At 56.5% G+C, this 15,937-nt stretch overlaps 6 protein-coding genes across 6 annotated transcripts; 3 read left to right on the top strand and 3 right to left on the bottom strand.

Moving 5' to 3' along the window:
* Positions 1 to 220: 220 nt before the first annotated feature.
* BZA05DRAFT_408354 (uncharacterized protein) lies at positions 221 to 550 on the bottom strand. The gene has a single exon (XM_051484699.1). The coding sequence runs from the start codon at positions 535 to 537 to the stop codon at positions 319 to 321; it is 219 nt and encodes a 72-aa protein (XP_051336345.1). The 5' UTR covers positions 538 to 550; the 3' UTR covers positions 221 to 318.
* A 2,499-nt stretch (positions 551 to 3,049) lies between these two features.
* BZA05DRAFT_408351 (uncharacterized protein) lies at positions 3,050 to 6,848 on the top strand. The gene is made up of 3 exons (XM_051484698.1): positions 3,050 to 3,579; positions 3,656 to 3,938; positions 4,000 to 6,848. Exons 1-3 carry the CDS (start codon positions 3,310 to 3,312, stop codon positions 6,714 to 6,716), a joined length of 3,270 nt encoding a protein of 1,089 aa, XP_051336344.1. The 5' UTR covers positions 3,050 to 3,309; the 3' UTR covers positions 6,717 to 6,848.
* Positions 6,849 to 7,836: 988 nt separating this feature from the next.
* Positions 7,837 to 10,247, bottom strand: BZA05DRAFT_476551 (uncharacterized protein; the record flags this gene model as incomplete). Its single annotated transcript, XM_051488256.1, has 3 exons — positions 10,143 to 10,247; positions 9,321 to 10,069; positions 7,837 to 9,241 (listed from the first exon to the last, which is right to left on the bottom strand). The coding sequence occupies exons 2-3, from the start codon at positions 9,758 to 9,760 to the stop codon at positions 7,837 to 7,839; spliced, it is 1,845 nt and encodes a 614-aa protein (XP_051336343.1). The 5' UTR covers positions 9,761 to 10,069; positions 10,143 to 10,247.
* A 963-nt stretch (positions 10,248 to 11,210) lies between these two features.
* BZA05DRAFT_408346 (cytochrome b-c1 complex subunit 10) lies at positions 11,211 to 12,203 on the bottom strand. The gene is made up of 6 exons (XM_051484697.1): positions 12,079 to 12,203; positions 11,995 to 12,023; positions 11,865 to 11,918; positions 11,709 to 11,802; positions 11,596 to 11,655; positions 11,211 to 11,507 (listed from the first exon to the last, which is right to left on the bottom strand). The coding sequence occupies exons 1-6, from the start codon at positions 12,079 to 12,081 to the stop codon at positions 11,499 to 11,501; spliced, it is 249 nt and encodes an 82-aa protein (XP_051336342.1). The 5' UTR covers positions 12,082 to 12,203; the 3' UTR covers positions 11,211 to 11,498.
* Positions 12,204 to 13,504: 1,301 nt separating this feature from the next.
* BZA05DRAFT_149185 (uncharacterized protein) lies at positions 13,505 to 14,794 on the top strand. Its single transcript, XM_051478985.1, has 2 exons — positions 13,505 to 14,435; positions 14,488 to 14,794. Exons 1-2 carry the CDS (start codon positions 13,981 to 13,983, stop codon positions 14,537 to 14,539), a joined length of 507 nt encoding a protein of 168 aa, XP_051336341.1. The 5' UTR covers positions 13,505 to 13,980; the 3' UTR covers positions 14,540 to 14,794.
* A 410-nt stretch (positions 14,795 to 15,204) lies between these two features.
* Positions 15,205 to 15,745, top strand: BZA05DRAFT_408340 (uncharacterized protein). Its single transcript, XM_051484696.1, has one exon. The coding sequence runs from the start codon at positions 15,315 to 15,317 to the stop codon at positions 15,558 to 15,560; it is 246 nt and encodes an 81-aa protein (XP_051336340.1). The 5' UTR covers positions 15,205 to 15,314; the 3' UTR covers positions 15,561 to 15,745.
* Positions 15,746 to 15,937: the final 192 nt, after the last annotated feature.

Genomic DNA, 15,937 nt, shown 5'->3' with positions numbered 1-15,937 from the left:
CGGGGCCATGATCGCGCAGCACGCCCGATCGCACGCCCGATCGCCCGATCGCACCATCAGGAACTTAAGGGAGATTGGTGTGTACAGTCGAGCCCGAAGCGGCTCCTGAGTCCTGGAGACTGTCGGCATCGGCCATGCCATGCCATGGCATTCCTGCCAAAGCCTGCCCAAGACCGCGGCTGCATCGGCCAGTGTTTGGTTTGTTTCCTTTACTAGTATTCGGGCAGCCCGCAGTGCAGTGCGGTAGCATCTCCGTCTACATACATGTAGGGAGGATTGCATGATTCCTGCATGCATAGATGCATACATAACCCTTCGTTAGCTGTGCCAATCAATCATCCGCCCGGGGGGGCCGGCGGCCGGCGAAAAAGCGAAGCAGCTCGCTAGAGCTGGATGGCTGGAGCTAGATGGAGCTGGATGGAAGCCAACAGAGACGGAGCGAAGCCCGCCGTTGGCTGCTTGCTTACCCGGCGCAGCAGCATGTAGGGTCGTCGTCGAGACAAACAGCACCCGAGACGGAGCGAAGATCTGTCGCATGGTTACGTCATCGCTATGGCAATGGAGGATGGGGGTATGTAAACACCCGTAGGTGGGATTTCACCGCAGGCGTCGATGATGTCCGCCACCTAAATTGTTTTGTGGGGGGAGGGAGAGGCAGATGAGGTCATGTACGCACTGCAGCCAGTTTGCGGCGGTGCTGCGTGAGTTTGGGTTTACATACATACGGGCGATGCTGAGCTTTGAGGGCCCTGTGTATCATACCGTACTTTAGTTGTATGTACTCTGCATAGATACATGCAAAGATACCGCGCTATGTGCATGTATGTACCTGCCGTACTCTAGGCAACAACAAACAAGTGGAACCGCGGAAACGGGACGAACACGAGCTTCAGCTCAGTTTGACCGGGCGACACAAGTTGCAGTGCGACGATACCGTAGATAGGTAGATAGCGTTCTCTCACGCATATGTACGGTACCTAGGGTGGGGGTGGAAGCACGGGAGAATCCGTAGAAGCCACAGGACATCACTCGTCCATATAGCCCGAGCAAACACGTGGGCAGTGGGCAACATATTGCGGCCCGCGGGAAGCCGCAGGTGCAGTTCGACTGGCTACGGCCACAGAGGGCAGGAAAGCACACGACCATGATCCGGCATGCAAACGCGGTGAAACTTTTGGTCAAAAAATGACTGGTGGATATATAGATGGAAGAATGCGGAGAATGAAATGAGAGACACTGAGGTAACCATCGTGCCCTCCCGGTACTACCCAACGCTCTGAATGATGTTGAAAGTGGGTTCGTGGAGTGCAGGCGGCATGGCATGTTCGGTTACGAATGACCGGCGAGAGCGTGAGATGGGCGTAAGACTCAAGTGAGACACCCTGACGACGTGAGGAAGTGGCGAGGCAGGATACCGTACATACCGAGACTCAGGGTCTCGCAGGGTGACGGCACCCAAAGGCGTCAACGGAAGACCTGATGGTGATGTTCCGTTTGAAGAGAAGAAGAAGGATCGAATTGGTGATCTAGGACAGGCGGGGAAGGCAGCAGTGCCTTCCATGGCCAAGCCGTCGAACGCCTTGGCTGTCACATCTGACGTCGAAATTGCAGAAAAAGTAGGGGCCCAAGAGTCCTCTTGGACTAGCCCCGCCGCAGAAGAAAAATTGGAAGCAGAGAAATAACAAGCTATCAGACATGTGCTCTCAAGACGCGGTGCGATTCGACAATCAATAATCGTGCGCCGGCTCGTCTAAATATTCAGGTAGAAATTTTCAGGCTGTCGACTAGCGTCTTAGCACAAGCGCGGGGGTTGGAGTGGGGTGTCCCGGTGTCGGTCGGTCTGTATGGAGATATGTATGTACGAGTACCTACATGCGACGGTACTTGTCGAGATAGCCCAGCAAAAATAGCGGGGAACGCAAATGGCTCCGTCACGCCAGCCGGAATCCAGCCAGACGAGCTTCCAACGGGTGATTCCGGGCGTCGATGGACTTTCTCTATGCAACCCGTGCTGCATATCTGAGCCATGATTCGGCAGGCACAGTTAAGTAACAGAATACCCGTGGGACTACTCCGGGAAGAGCTTGCTGAGCTAGAGGTAGGTACCTCTAACCTCTGCTCATCGTGCTCCAGCTCATCTCGAGCAGAGCTCGGGTCGGCAGCAAAAGAACACCGCCTCAACCGGAGTTTGTCTTCCATGGTTCCCGCGAGCTTCCACCTGCCCACGTGTCCTCCTCCTACTTTCGGGTCCTCGTGGTGTTCCGTGCAGGTGTTTCCCGCCGTCCAGGGTCCAACCCATGAACTCCTGCACCAGCTGAGATGCAAAGTCCATCTCGATTCTGGAATAGTACCTATCCAAGGAGGTAGCTTTGCACGCTCTAGAAGTCTAGGTATACCACTGAAGATCAGCGGTAGAAGAACATGACAGCTCCAGAGGCAACAGCTCCAGAGCCGTGATCTTGATGAGTGAACACGAGCAAGCACTTCGCACATCGTATGTAGCATGAGGCACGGATATCCCCCATATACAACACACATATACAAATGGCTGGTCGTGGGATTAGCGTTTTCTTCACGCGGCTATCAATGGATCCATCAAGCGGAGAAGCCCGCAAGCCCTGGCCACAGCTGCTGTCTTTGATATCCCAAGACACCGATCCGCCATGGGCTGTACTACTCTTGGCCCTTGAGGGGCGACATTCCGGCGAGCCAAGGCTCTTGGCATTCGAACAAGGCAGACAAAAAAAATCCGTTAGAGCGAGACGACGCGATGCGAAAAAATGGTGAAATTCGTGTGACGACGACCGCTTGTAGAAGTTCGCGGACGCGGTGGATGTAGCTAGAGTAGAGAAGATGGGCAGAGCTTGGGATCAGTAAGGTATCTCCAGCAGGCAAGTAGGGGAAGATACGGGAACTCAAGGGACAGCTTTGGTTGTGGTGGTAGTGATGCATGGCCTTCCCGCAGATCATGATCTTGGCGATTGACGACAATATTAGTGCCTGTGCTTATAAAAGTAGGAGCCCTTCCCACCCATGTGTCAATCAACCTATATCTTATACACAACACCAACATCATTTCCAATGCTCGCCCAATAACCCGAGCCCGATTCTCTTAGCATCCAACGTTTATTCTCTCCAACAGGCAACCTCTCTCGTCCTCTTTTGGCGACCCCAATCCCCCTCCGCATAACAGAACCACCCTCCGCCCCGATTCCACGGGACTGTACGCAGACACTGCCTACAGTACCGCAGCGATTTTGAGAAAACACCTTCACGATTTCTCAACCAGTCATCAACCCGACCCAGCGTATGCAAGATGGTGGCCAAGATATTCACCCCCGAAGTGGTCAAGGACCCGTGCACCCAGGCCCAGGCTCAGACACCCAGCTCCAAACTCCTGCGTACCTCCTGTCCGCAGCCGAGGTCCTTCGGGGGCTGAACGTCGATCCCGATAACGGATTGACAGAAGAAGAGGCGAGGGCCCGCGTCCAGACTGCTGGCCCAAATGAATTGGCGGGCGGCGGAGGCGTGAGCCCTCTCAGGATTCTGGCTGGGCAGATCTTCAACGCCATGGTCTTGGTAAGCTGCGCTCCCTCACTCCGGTGATTGGGGTTGCGATGAGAGTACGCGTGCTTATCGTCCTGTGTTGTTGTAGGTCTTGATCATGGGAATGGTGGTATCGTTTGCGATCAAGTCGTGGATCGAAGCTGGTGTTGTCACAGCGGTCGTCGTTATCAATATCGTCGTCGGATTCTTTCAAGAGTACAGTGCCGAGAAGACCATGGACTCCTTGCGTTCCTTATCTACCCCCACCGCCACGGTTATCCGCAATGGTCACACGGTCACGGTCCGCTCGGCAGATATCGCTCCCGGCGACATTGTCGAAGTCAAGACTGGAGATACCATCCCCGCGGATCTACGATTGATTGAGGCGATGAGTAAGTCACACAATCCGGTTAGTGCGGTATGACGTACATGACTGACGATACTCGCGTTCAGACTTCGAAGCCGACGAGGCACTCCTAACCGGAGAATCGGTCCCCGTTGCGAAGAAGGCGGACGCTACATTCTCTCCCGACCAGGATGTCGGTGTCGGCGACCAGCTCAACATGGCGTTCTCCAGCAGCTCCGTCACCAAGGGCCGCGCCAAGGGTGTCGCTGTGCTGACGGGTATGAACACGGAGATTGGAAAGATCGCGCAGTCTCTTCGCGGTGGTGACAGCAAGGTCCGAAAGGTCCGCCGGAACGAAGATGGCCACGCCAAATTCCACTACTACCTCGAAGCCGGTGCCTTGACGTTCATGGCTCAGGTCGGAAAGTTCCTTGGTGTCAATGTTGGAACCCCTCTGCAGCGCAAGCTGTCTTGGTTGGCCATCTTCCTGTTCGGCATTGCGGTCGTCTTCGCCATCATCTGCATGGCCGCCAACTCGTTCAAGAACGAGCAGGCTGTCATCCTGTATGCCGTCGGCACCGGACTATCCATGATTCCCGCCAGTCTGGTTGTCGTCTTGACGATTACCATGGCTGTCGGCACCAAAATCATGGTGTCCCGCAATGTCATCGTCAGAAAACTGGACTCTCTGGAAGCCCTCGGTGCCGTGACCAACATCTGCTCCGACAAGACCGGTACCTTGACGCAGGGAAAGATGATCGTCAGGAAGGCCTGGGTTGCCGCCGAGGGCACGTTCGCGGTTGGCGAGACCAACACCCCGCTCGACCCCCATGCCGCCCAGGTCAGCCTCGACAAGTCGATGCCCCACGAGCTGGCCAAGGTCCCCAAGACCAAAGCCCAACAGGAGGCCGAGTCGCCGTGGAGGAACGCTGTCGACTTTATCGAGAGCGGCTACGTCCAGCACTACCTGAACATCGCAACCTTCTGCAACATCGCTACTGTCGCCCGTCAGAAGGACGGAGATGGATGGGATGCTCGAGGCGACCCCACGGAAATCGCCATTCAGGTGTTTACCAGCCGCTTCGATTGGAACCGCCGCAAGTTCACGCACTCTGAGGACCCCGACTGGTCCCAGATCGCCGAGTATCCTTTCGACTCCGATGTCAAGCGCATGGCCGTCGTCTACCGTGAGCGCAACGGCAACGCCGAGAAGGGCTACCGCGACTGGGCTTTCATGAAGGGTGCCGTCGAGAGGGTGTTGGATGCTTGCACCCACATCCAACTGAAGGACTCGCGGGTTCCGCTCGACGAAGAATGGACTCGCACCACGCTCAAGAACATGGAGGCCCTGGCTTCTCAAGGTCTTCGTGTGCTCGCGTTCGCCTCGAGGGAGTGGATCGACCACGTTGAGGAATGGAGCCAGCACCCCCGTGCCGATGTCGAACGGGAAATGACGCTCTACGGCTTGGTTGGACTCTACGATCCGCCTCGTCCCGAGACCGCCGGTGCTGTCAGGGAGTGCCACAAGGCCGGTATCAACGTCCACATGTTGACTGGAGATCACCCTCAGACGGCGCGCTCTATCGCGGTCGACGTGGGTATCATCCCGAAGAACATCGACTCGTTCGCGCCGGATGTCATCTCTTCCATGGTCATGACCGCCTCTCAGTTCGACAAGCTCACCGACCGCGAGATCGACGACCTGCCGGTTCTTCCCCTGGTTATTGCGCGGTGTGCGCCCAGCTCCAAGGTCCGCATGGTCGAGGCTCTGCATAGACGCAAGAAGTTCGTAGCCATGACCGGCGACGGAGTCAACGACAGCCCTGCGCTCAAGCGCTCTGACGTCGGCATCGGCATGGGCATGGCTGGCTCTGACGTCGCCAAGGCCGCCTCAGACATCGTTCTCACCGACGATAACTTCGCCAGTATCCTCAACGCGATCGAGGAGGGCCGGCGCACGTTCGACAACATCAAGAAGTTCGTGCTGCACCTGCTGGCCGAGAACATCGCGCAGGCGTGCACGCTGCTCATCGGCCTCGCCTTCAAGGACAACACGGGGCTCTCTGTGTTCCCGCTCGCCCCCATCGAGATCCTCTGGATCATCATCATCACCTCCGGCTTCCCCGCAATGGGCCTCGGCATGGAGGTCGCCTCCGACGATATCATGACGCGCCCGCCGCACGACGTCAAAGTCGGCATCTTCACTCCCGAGGTGCTGATCGACCTGACCGTGTACGGGCTGTACATGTCAGCGCTGTGCCTTGCGTCCTTCACGCTCGTCGTCTTCGGCTTCGGCGACGGCCAGCTCGGCAACGACTGCAACGACCGGTACAGCGCGGACTGCGAGCTGGTATTCCGGGCGCGCTCCACCACCTTCGTCTCGCTAACCTGGTTCGCGCTGATCCTCGCGTGGGAAATGGTACACATGCGGCGCTCGTTCTTCCGCATGGAGGGCAAGCCAAAGCACCCCTGGACCCTGTGGGCCCGCAACGTCTGGCGCAACAAGTTCCTGTTTTGGTCCGTCATCGCCGGCTTCGTCACCGTGTTCCCCATCATATACATTCCCGGCCTCAACACTGTCGTGTTCAAGCACCGCCCTATCTCCTGGGAGTGGGGGATCGTGTTCATTGGTAGCGCCCTGTTTGTGGCCGGTATTGAGCTCTGGAAGTTTGGGAAGAGGGTCTACTTTAGGAGATATGGCGAGAACGCGCATAATCCGGAGAGGGAGCTCGGCGGCGCAACGTTCTCGAGGTATGCGAGCTTTTCGACGTCGTTGGCTAGTGGGGATGGCGGTGCCGAGGGAGGGGATGTGGAGAAGCAGTAGTGCTGTAAGTGGAAGTGTGCGTGGTGAGGAGCAATGGGAAAGACGGAGGGGGGGAGAGGGGAAAAGTTTAGTTGCTGCGGCAGAGGAGGGAGTGGAATTGTCTTTGCTCGTTTCTATCGTTAATAAACTGCCTTTCTACTATACTGCGTTGACCCTTGAGCTTGAGTGAATGCCGTCTATCTTGTGATGGCCTGTGAAGTCGTAATGTTTCTGCCATCTGCCATATGGGATTTAGGATCTGGGAGCGAGTGATCTCGTGTGAATACCACGACGCAGCAGCAGCAGTGATGGTGGCGTCTGTTACTACTACTATTATATACACCTTCCATTTTACATACGGGCTGGGAATGCACTGTACTGGCTCTGCCTATGTTCGTATGAATGGGTTCTGTGAGATGCGATGGCCGATGGTGCTCGACGGATGGCCCCCAACAATATCTAAGGGAAATATATGTAGTGCACTCAACCACCATGGCGGTTACTCACCAAGTCGGCCACTAGCTATCCACTCTACTCTACATAGACGAAGTCAGCAACTCGAAGGAGCGGTAGTATCCTGTCCTGTGGGGTCTTTATGCTATGGCGGCCGACTTAATCTACCCAGCAGATCACGCAAATATCACCCGGTTCTGGTACTGTAGAGTAGGTAGGCGAAAGAAAGAGAGGATCTGTTGATTGAAGATTCACTCCGCCTACTATATCTACTGATGGAAGGTACGGACTGCACATACGGACTGTACATACGGACTGCACATACGGACTGTACATACGGACTGTACATACGGAGTGTACACACGGACTGTACATACGGACTGTACATACGGATCGACTGTATGTAGACAGGATAGGAGTGTAATATTGCCACAGTCTACTTAGCTACTAACTAGAGTAGTAGGTCAATGATCAAAACAAACACACAAACCCCATCGACATACCTCACCTCACCCATCCTATGTTAAGCAAGTAGGCAAACCCACAAAATATGCCTCTGCCATCTCCCCATCTCCTCCGCCCTCTCCCCTTCCCAAAAACCAAACCAAACACAAAAACGCCATACACCCCCCCCCCGCCCCGCCCAACCCCTTCCCTTCCCGCTCCCCTTCCCATCCCCATCCCCACACTAAACCCACTCAACCCCCCCCTCCACGACCCCCTCAACGACCCACTCCCACCACTCCACGCAGCGCGCACAACTGCCATAACCCCAGCCCAGCACCCTCGTCTCTGCGACAGTACCACTCCAGCTCCTCCCAGTGAGCTCCAAATACTCCAGCTCGGCGGTCTTGGCAGCGCGATGAATAATGAGCGCCTCGTCCTCATTGGCATATAGGTCGCAGTCGTTGCAGTCGCCGCAGGCGGTGCCCGGGACTTGTCGGAAGTGCTGGCAGAAGTGCTTATACCCGACGGTGCGGATGTCGGCGCGGCAGATGTAGCACATAACGTATCCGCAGGGACAGGCGAGTTTATTGCAGCCGTCGGACTTGACAAAGGAGACGTTGCAGAGGGGGCAAGTGCGCTTTACGGCGTCCGCCATGGCGCGCTCGACGTATATGCGCGCGGCGTCCTCCTCCTTCTCGTAGCATTTGTGGAACGGCTGCCATTCCTTGGCGCAGACGATGCAGCTCTCGCGGGCGCACCGCGCGGAGTTAGCGCATTTGAACAGCGTGCCGCGGCGGCGGAGGGCGACCGCGCGCAGCGCCGCGTCGAGGCGCGCGCGCACTGCGGCGGGGAAGGTGTGCAGCGGCGAGGTGAGCGTGATCAGCAGGAGCAGTGAGAGGCTTGCGGGGAGGCGTGAGAGTAGAGTGAGTACTAGTGAGGCGACGAGGAAGAGGAGGAGGATCGCGCTGGCTTTGACGCGGTGCGGAGGCAGCTCGTCGGCTTCTGCGTATCCGCAGAACGGGCACCGGATGAGCTTCAGCCCGGATTTCTCGATGGAGGCGGAGGCGGTGCGGTCCTCGAGGGAGTGGTAGACATCCTCTGGCAGGACGGCGCGGAGGATATCTGCGGGCACGAACTCGTCGCACGGCGGCAGCGCGGTGGACGACAGACACCGGACCGAGTTCTTCTCCGGGACCAGGCTCTTTCCCTGGCCGAAGACGCTCTCCTGCACGGAGCGGCGCAGACACGTGTGGCAGAAGAAGTGGCCGGCCATGCACGCGACGGTTTCCTCCCACGCATAGTCGCCGAAACAGCACTCGCACTCGAGCAGCGCCTGCGCGGCAGCGTGCTCTTCCTCGTTGATGCGGACGGCGACGTTGCGGTCCGATAGCACTTGCGCTTCGCGCGCCGGCCGCCCCAGCTCGAAGATCTCGGCGTCGAGCTCTTTGCTGCCCGTCGAGGCGATGTGCGGATCTAGCGGCGACGCGGAGCTGCGTGGTGACCGCCGGAAGAAGTTCGAGAACGAGACGCGCCATGATCGTGCTGCTATCGTAGCAAGCGTCTCGCGGGACCGGCCATACTGAAAGTTATGTTCCGCCAGGACCGCCTGGATCGCAGATTTCGAGAGGCCGCGAAACTCCTTACTCCTGAGCACGAGCACCATCAGTAACTACATCCCTCGCTCCTCCTCCTCCGCTACCCAGCCAGGGGCGACCAGTATCTCACAATGCTTTCTGAACCGCGCCCCGATACGCCTCAGTCCTAAACTTCTCCCACGGCTGCAACCGTGTCTTCCCATTCCCGCGTCTCGCCGTATCCGCCGCCGAGCTGACCGTGCGCTTCTTCAGCAGCATCTCCGTGACGACATACAGCCGGCTCTCCTCCTCCGTTGTCGCCAGCAGCCGCCGTATGTCCTCGATGTCGCCGCCCGGGAACACCTCGCACAAAGTCTCGAGGGAGCGGTTCAGGTGCGTGGTCTGCGGCTCGGGCTCGGGCTCTGCTTCTCCTGCTTCTGCTTCTGCTTCTCCTGCTTCTGCTTCTTCGTCTGCTGCATCGTCGCGCGCGTGTTCGTGCGCATGTAAGTCGTGTTCATCGTGTTGCTGTTGCTGTTCCGCATCGCCACTACGTGACGCAGACTTGGAGCGGGTGAGGATGCTCAGCAGCATGGTGCATGGCTGGCTGTGTGGCCTTTGTGGGATTATTTTCTCCGAAGGAAGGAAACTCCGCGCTCGCTGGATGGGTGTGTGTTGGTGTGTGTGGGTGTGTGTGGGTGTGAGTGCGGGGAGTGGGGGAAGGGAAGGGGGGAAAGGGACGGGCGAGGGGGGAGGGAAGGAATCTACAAGCTGTCGTGTCGTGTCGTTAAAATACTCTACTCTAGAGTTCTGGAGTCTGGAGTACCGGTGGACCTGTGGACCTGTTGTACGGTACTCTATGGTACTATGGTGCTCTATGTATGGTGCTGTGACACACTGACACTGACACGGAGAAGTTAACCTAACCTTGTTTTTGGTTTTGGGTTTGACGATGGATGTGGGCGTGTGCACTCACACTGTGAATTGCTCTCTGGGTTACGTGCCGAGGCTTGGCGGACAGGCGGGCAATGAGCTGTGGACACTGGACACTGGTCCGTGGAAGAAGAAGAAGAAGAAGAAGAAGAAGAAGAAGAAGAAGAAGGTCTTGTCACGATCAGATCAGGCGGATCATGGATGATTCCGCTGCTCGCACCATTTCTATTTTTTGCGTGTATGTATGTAGGGTAAAGGAGTATGTAGAGGTAGATAGAGTAGAGTGCGCGGTTTCAATGGGGGGCTGAGGGGCAAGGATAACTATGGCCGGGGGAACAGTCGATCCTCTCGACTGTTGTACTCACGGATGTTGGGTGGTACGTATGATGAGAGCTGACGATGGCCCCAGTTTCTTCGCTTAGGCATCTATCATATCTACCGTAGCATGGTGCTGGATACTCCAGCTCCAGCTCCAGCTCCAGCTCCAGCAGAATCGTAACCGGGAATGAATGGGGGATTCCACCAGCAGCTGCCAGCTCGGGGATTGGGTTGGGTTGGGTAGTGAATTTGAGATCGTGATCGTGATCAGCTCCGGACTCCGGCGCCGCAAGACGATTGCATATGCAACTGCCCACGCGCCTCAATTGGCGCACCACAGTGCAGTGCGAAGCCTTTTATATGTAAGGAATCGCTGAACACCCATTCTGCATGCCAGGCAGCCAGGCAGGTCGGACCGCAGGCTGGAGGTTGGAGTGACAGCTGATGATCCAGCAGATCTATGTATGAGATGTTCATCTTTAAACGGGCGAGGATGACTGCTGTGGGGATGGCATGTCAAGAACATTGCGGCCCGGGTACCCGCTCCTCACCTCACCTATATACGAGGGGATAGGTACCCTACCTGCTCGGTGGGGTTGAGGCTGTGGATGCAAAGAACGGCCGGCCTTCGTCAGCTCGTCAGGTAAGGTAGAGTAACACTCTACCTAGGCGAGCCGCCGAGGAGTCATACGAATGTGGGGCAGATTGAGGGTTAGTCGGGCGATAGCACAGCGAGATCTTGGAGGCATATGTATAGGACACCGAGTACTCGGCCAGGACAGGAGCAACTAAACCTCGGTGGCATGAAGAAGAAGGCCCTTATGTAACCCGACACGTGTGGCCATCCATATACACAACCTCCGTCCGCTCGACTAACCATAAACACCAGATTTATATTCTAGATCCGTCGCACAGATATCTTTTGTACAATACATTGCTGGTCTACCAAACAAATCCGCAACTCCTGCTCCCGCTCCTGCTGCTGCTCCAACCATTCACATGGGTATCCGTGCCGTGCCCGCTGATTCGCATTGAACAATGAACGAACATTGACGACCCAACCAACGCAATCGCTGATGATCTAGAAAGGCTGTAATAGTAATCACCTTGTCAGCAAGAATCCTGGGTCTCGGGGCTTGCAAGCACGGGCTGGTAGGGTAGGTAGGGTGGGTGCATACGTTGTCGGAGGCCGGGGTGGGCTTCTTGGAGAGGTAGTACTGGTTGACGAGCGGGATTCTCTGTAGTAGTGTCAGTGGTGATCGGTGCAGACCGTGAGTTCGCAACAACGAACCTTGAGGACATCATCCTGCATGCGGGGAATTCCCTCGCCGAGGAAGATCACAGCCACGAGCGCGGCGCCGCCAAAGACCGCGGCGGTCATGCCACTACCCGCTGGTCAGCATCGTGATGGGAGAGTGCGGGGTCGGGTCGGGACGGGGGTGGTTACGTCGGGATCAGGTTCTTGAGCGGCAGGCCTGCCACGTTGAACTGCGGTCGCATCCTACAAGTCGGTCAGTATACGTGTATGTAGCCGATGTTGTCGCCGCAGGGCCGAGGAGGGGGGCGGGATCGCCTACTTGGGTCCGTAGGGAGAAGTGTAGCCGGCCTAAGGGTTCGTTAGCGGTTGGGTCTCTGCGTGCACTCGGCAGGAGGGGCCTCACCATTGTGTGTGATGTGTGTAGTTGAATGGGAGTGTCAACAGATGTCGATGTCGATGTGGAGGAGTGGTTGTGGTGGTTGTGGTTGAGTGAGAGTTGGAGCGGCGGGATGTCAATCGATTCGATCGGAGCAGAACCAGCGCTACTAGTAGCAACGATCCGGCTTTCACCGTTGCCCGAGAGCCGTGGCGCGGGAGGCGTGGCGTGGGTTGAGGCTCAAGCGCCACAATTAATTACTCAGCTCTCCCACACACACACCGTCGTCCGACCAGGGCTCCTCCCTCCCGCACTTGTCTCCGAATCGCTTCGATTTCGACACCACGGACGAAGCCGCGCTATCACCATCGTGGCCTAATTGGATATCGTTCTCTCTTCGTCCCCGTTTCTCTCTCTTCTCGCTCTCCGTCCCCGTTTCTCTCTCTTCTCGCTCTCCGTCCTACTTACATGTGCACTTCTGACCTGGGAGATGCAGATCGCTGTATGTATCCCCACCACCACCACTTCCCCACCGCAGCCAATCACGCGGCCGCAGTTTCTGCTGAATTACTCGGCGGGGGTTGCAGGCGGCGGCGGCAGTAGTTTCAGTGGGCTGTCCTGTCCTGCACGCACACACCAAGCACGCAACAGCAAAAGACGTCGCTCCCGGCTATTTAAATTCGTCTCGGTGTTTCTTGAAGCTTGCACTGAATGGGGGGAAGCTCGACAGCTTGAAGCATCTCCATCAAGCCGCCTGCAGTGTTCGCGAAACAGGAGAGTGCCTTTCCCCGCCTCTGAAGAATCATCATCATCGTACTTCTCCTCCTCCGCCACCAGCCCCTCAGAGTGATCTTGAAGCTCGTCAAACATTGCCATAAACATAGGAGTGCGGCAATCCACCCGTGCTCGGTGGAGGAGCTGCGACGTGAGTTGTGTCGGACTGTGTCTCGCTGTAGATATCTTGGGTACTTGAAGTACCTTTGTGCTCTAGCCCGGAGTCTCTGGCTATTGTCTGGCCCTATGATGCTGTTAGCTTGCCTGCCGCTTGCTTGCTTGCTTTCCCTTGATCCGCGCCATTCGCCCTCCAACAGCTGTCAGCCAGAAACCGCCATACCGCACTCTACTCGCGATCGACATGCGCGGCCATAAATACTTTTCTCTCCAGACGAAAGACACGAACTTGCAGAGACCAGCAGCAAGGAAGAAGGAGAAACAGAAGCTCGCGCAAATCAAAAAGGAAGAAATTGCAGCGGCTTACGGCCTTTTCCACCAAACAAAGTAGTAGGTATCCCAGACTCGACACCTGGCCGAGACTCCACACCTCCCACCCCCCGTTACGGTATTGCCCGACAAGACAGCCAGCCTATTACTAGGTACTGCTCCAAAGTTCACGCTCACCGTCCCCAGCTTTTTTTTTATGTAACCCAAGAAGTTACTCCGCAAAAACCATACCCACCACCACCTCCACCACCACCACCACCACCGCCTCCACCACCCTCCTCCACCACACACACCGCTACCTACGCCGCACTACTATAACTCCGCCGTGTACATACGACCAACTCGGGCCAAGCAAGCACGCAGCACAGTCAATCAGATCCAGCTACAAGGAAGCCTGTCCCCCCCAGCTTTCGGCTACGACTCCATCCATCCACATCCGCCCTTCAGGTGAACCTCCCCTCATCGCCAGCGACCACCACCACCACCACCACCACCACCACGCCACCGTGACGAAGAGCCAATTCCCGTGCACCTACATCTCCGCTCCTATCCCCATCCCACATCACCACCACACCACAGCCAGCACCAGCAACCCCCCTTCGCCCGTACGGCTACGCACACATCCGCTTACGCCCACAGCGCATCCTCCATCGGCCATCGCCCCCTCCCCTCATCCTCATACCCCATCCATACCCACACCCACCCACGATGCCAACCAACCGGCCCTTCCTCGCAAACCTCCTGCTGGCCTTCCGCGCGCACAGCGCGAACGCGAGCCAGCCATCAACACAGCAGAACACGAACAGCACACCATCGAAGTCCGCCAGCGCGGCCGCAAAGACCACAACCACCACCACAACAGCAGCAACAACAGCAGCAACAACAACAACAACACAAGCCGTCGTCGCCGTCGCCGCCAGCGCCGCCGCCGCACAGAGCTCGCCTATCAACACTCCCTCGGGTAATACGAACAACTCGGGTAATAGTTCGGGGAACAGCCAGAATGCCCAGCAGCAGCAGCAGCCGACGTTCACCTCTGCCCGCGGCCGGAGAAGCTCCAGTAGCTCCACCGAGGGGTTTGTGGAGCCGCCTAGTGGCGAGAAGTGGTGGATCGGTGGCAGGAACTCGGATGGCCAGGAGAGGTTTTATAGGTTGCAGCCGGTGTAGGTTTCCCGTTTCTGGGTGGCTTGGGCCGAGTGACTGACACGTGCGCAGGAGACGGCATAGATCTTATGATCGCTTGTCGCTGGATCGCATGTCGCTATAAATCCATGCGGAAGGGGTGTTGCAGTGGGAGTGGGGTGGGGAGTGTTGAAGGGGGAGTGTTGAAGTGTCGGTTTTTTTGTGGTTTTCTGTACCCGTACCGTACATCACCGGAACGGAGCGAACGTCATACCGTACCCGCACCCGCACCGGCCGATATAACTACCACCACCACCACTTCCACCACTTCCACCACCACTTCCACTATTACAACGCCATGCACCCAGCAATCACTAAAAGGAAAAGAAAACGACAGACAGGCAGACAGACGGGAATCCCAAAAGTTACTTCACTTCCAGGTTATACCGCACGCTCGCAGCATCGTCATTGTCGATCCATTACCGGTTTATCTCCCGCACCCGCACTGTGAATATTTTTTGGCCTCTTCAAACTGCACACATTGTTTCTGGTTCATCTTGATGTTGTTTGCTTTGCCTTGCCCCGCTTATGAGGGTTGTTGAATCTGAACATTGTCATCTTTTCGTCGTTTTTTGTTTCTTCTGATTCTTCTTTCTACTTATCTTCGCTTCTATGGGATCTCTTAGGGTTGGTTTGTTTGGCTTTTGGCACTGCACTGCACTGGGTTATGGCGAAAACGGAATTATTGTTTTTTGTTTTTTTTGTTTGCTTTTCGAGGAGGGCATGGAGGGGGGGGGGGGGGTGATGAAGATGGGGATGAAGGGGGTGAAGAAGGGTATGGGGATGAAGGGGGTGAAGAAGGGTATGGGGAGAAGGGCATGGGGAGAGAGAGGAGAGAGTAGACAACAAACAACAAACATATGTTACATACATACTTCTTCGTTTCTGGATACGGCTCTGTGAACCCTCTCTCCCCGTTGATTCATCCGGTTCTGGTTCTGGCTCTGGCTCTGGCTCTGGCTCTTCAAGAGATCATGATATTGTGCATGGGGTTGAAGCATGGGGTTAAAGCATGGAATGGAAGCATTGTGGACCGGAAGAGATGGACTGGCAGAGAGGAGGGAATGTGTCTGTACTTACCCACCGTTCGAGTTACTACCAAGTAGGTGGTAGCTGGATCATCAGCGAATGAATGCATATGGAATAGGGAGTTGGGATATCGTGTCTTGGAGATTAGATGCTGATACATAAGTAACCACGAGTTCGGAGTAAGTGGAGCCGTGGGGAGAGGGGGGGGGTGGCGGGCGGCGGGTGAGCGGGTTTAGCACAGCCGCCGTGAGCCCGGGTGCGGGTGTTACAACGGGGGTGAATTACGCCGTGCCGTGGTAGATATGAGTGACTCTATGTAGAGTAGACAACCTGTGAGGCACTGAGGCCGGGTACCGTCTGTATATCCATTCATCCTTCATTCCTTCCTTCCTTCCGTGTCACAGCGGGGGTAAATTCTGTCGCCGTATGAGTGAGTGCCTGTGCAGAGTAGACA

Source organism: Tricharina praecox (assembly GCF_024521635.1).
Source record: "Tricharina praecox strain CBS 144465 chromosome Unknown BZA05scaffold_27, whole genome shotgun sequence".
Lineage (NCBI taxonomy): Eukaryota > Fungi > Ascomycota > Pezizomycetes > Pezizales > Pyronemataceae > Tricharina > Tricharina praecox.
Note: the sequence above shows the minus strand (reverse complement) of the source record. Positions and strands in the feature narration are given on the sequence as shown.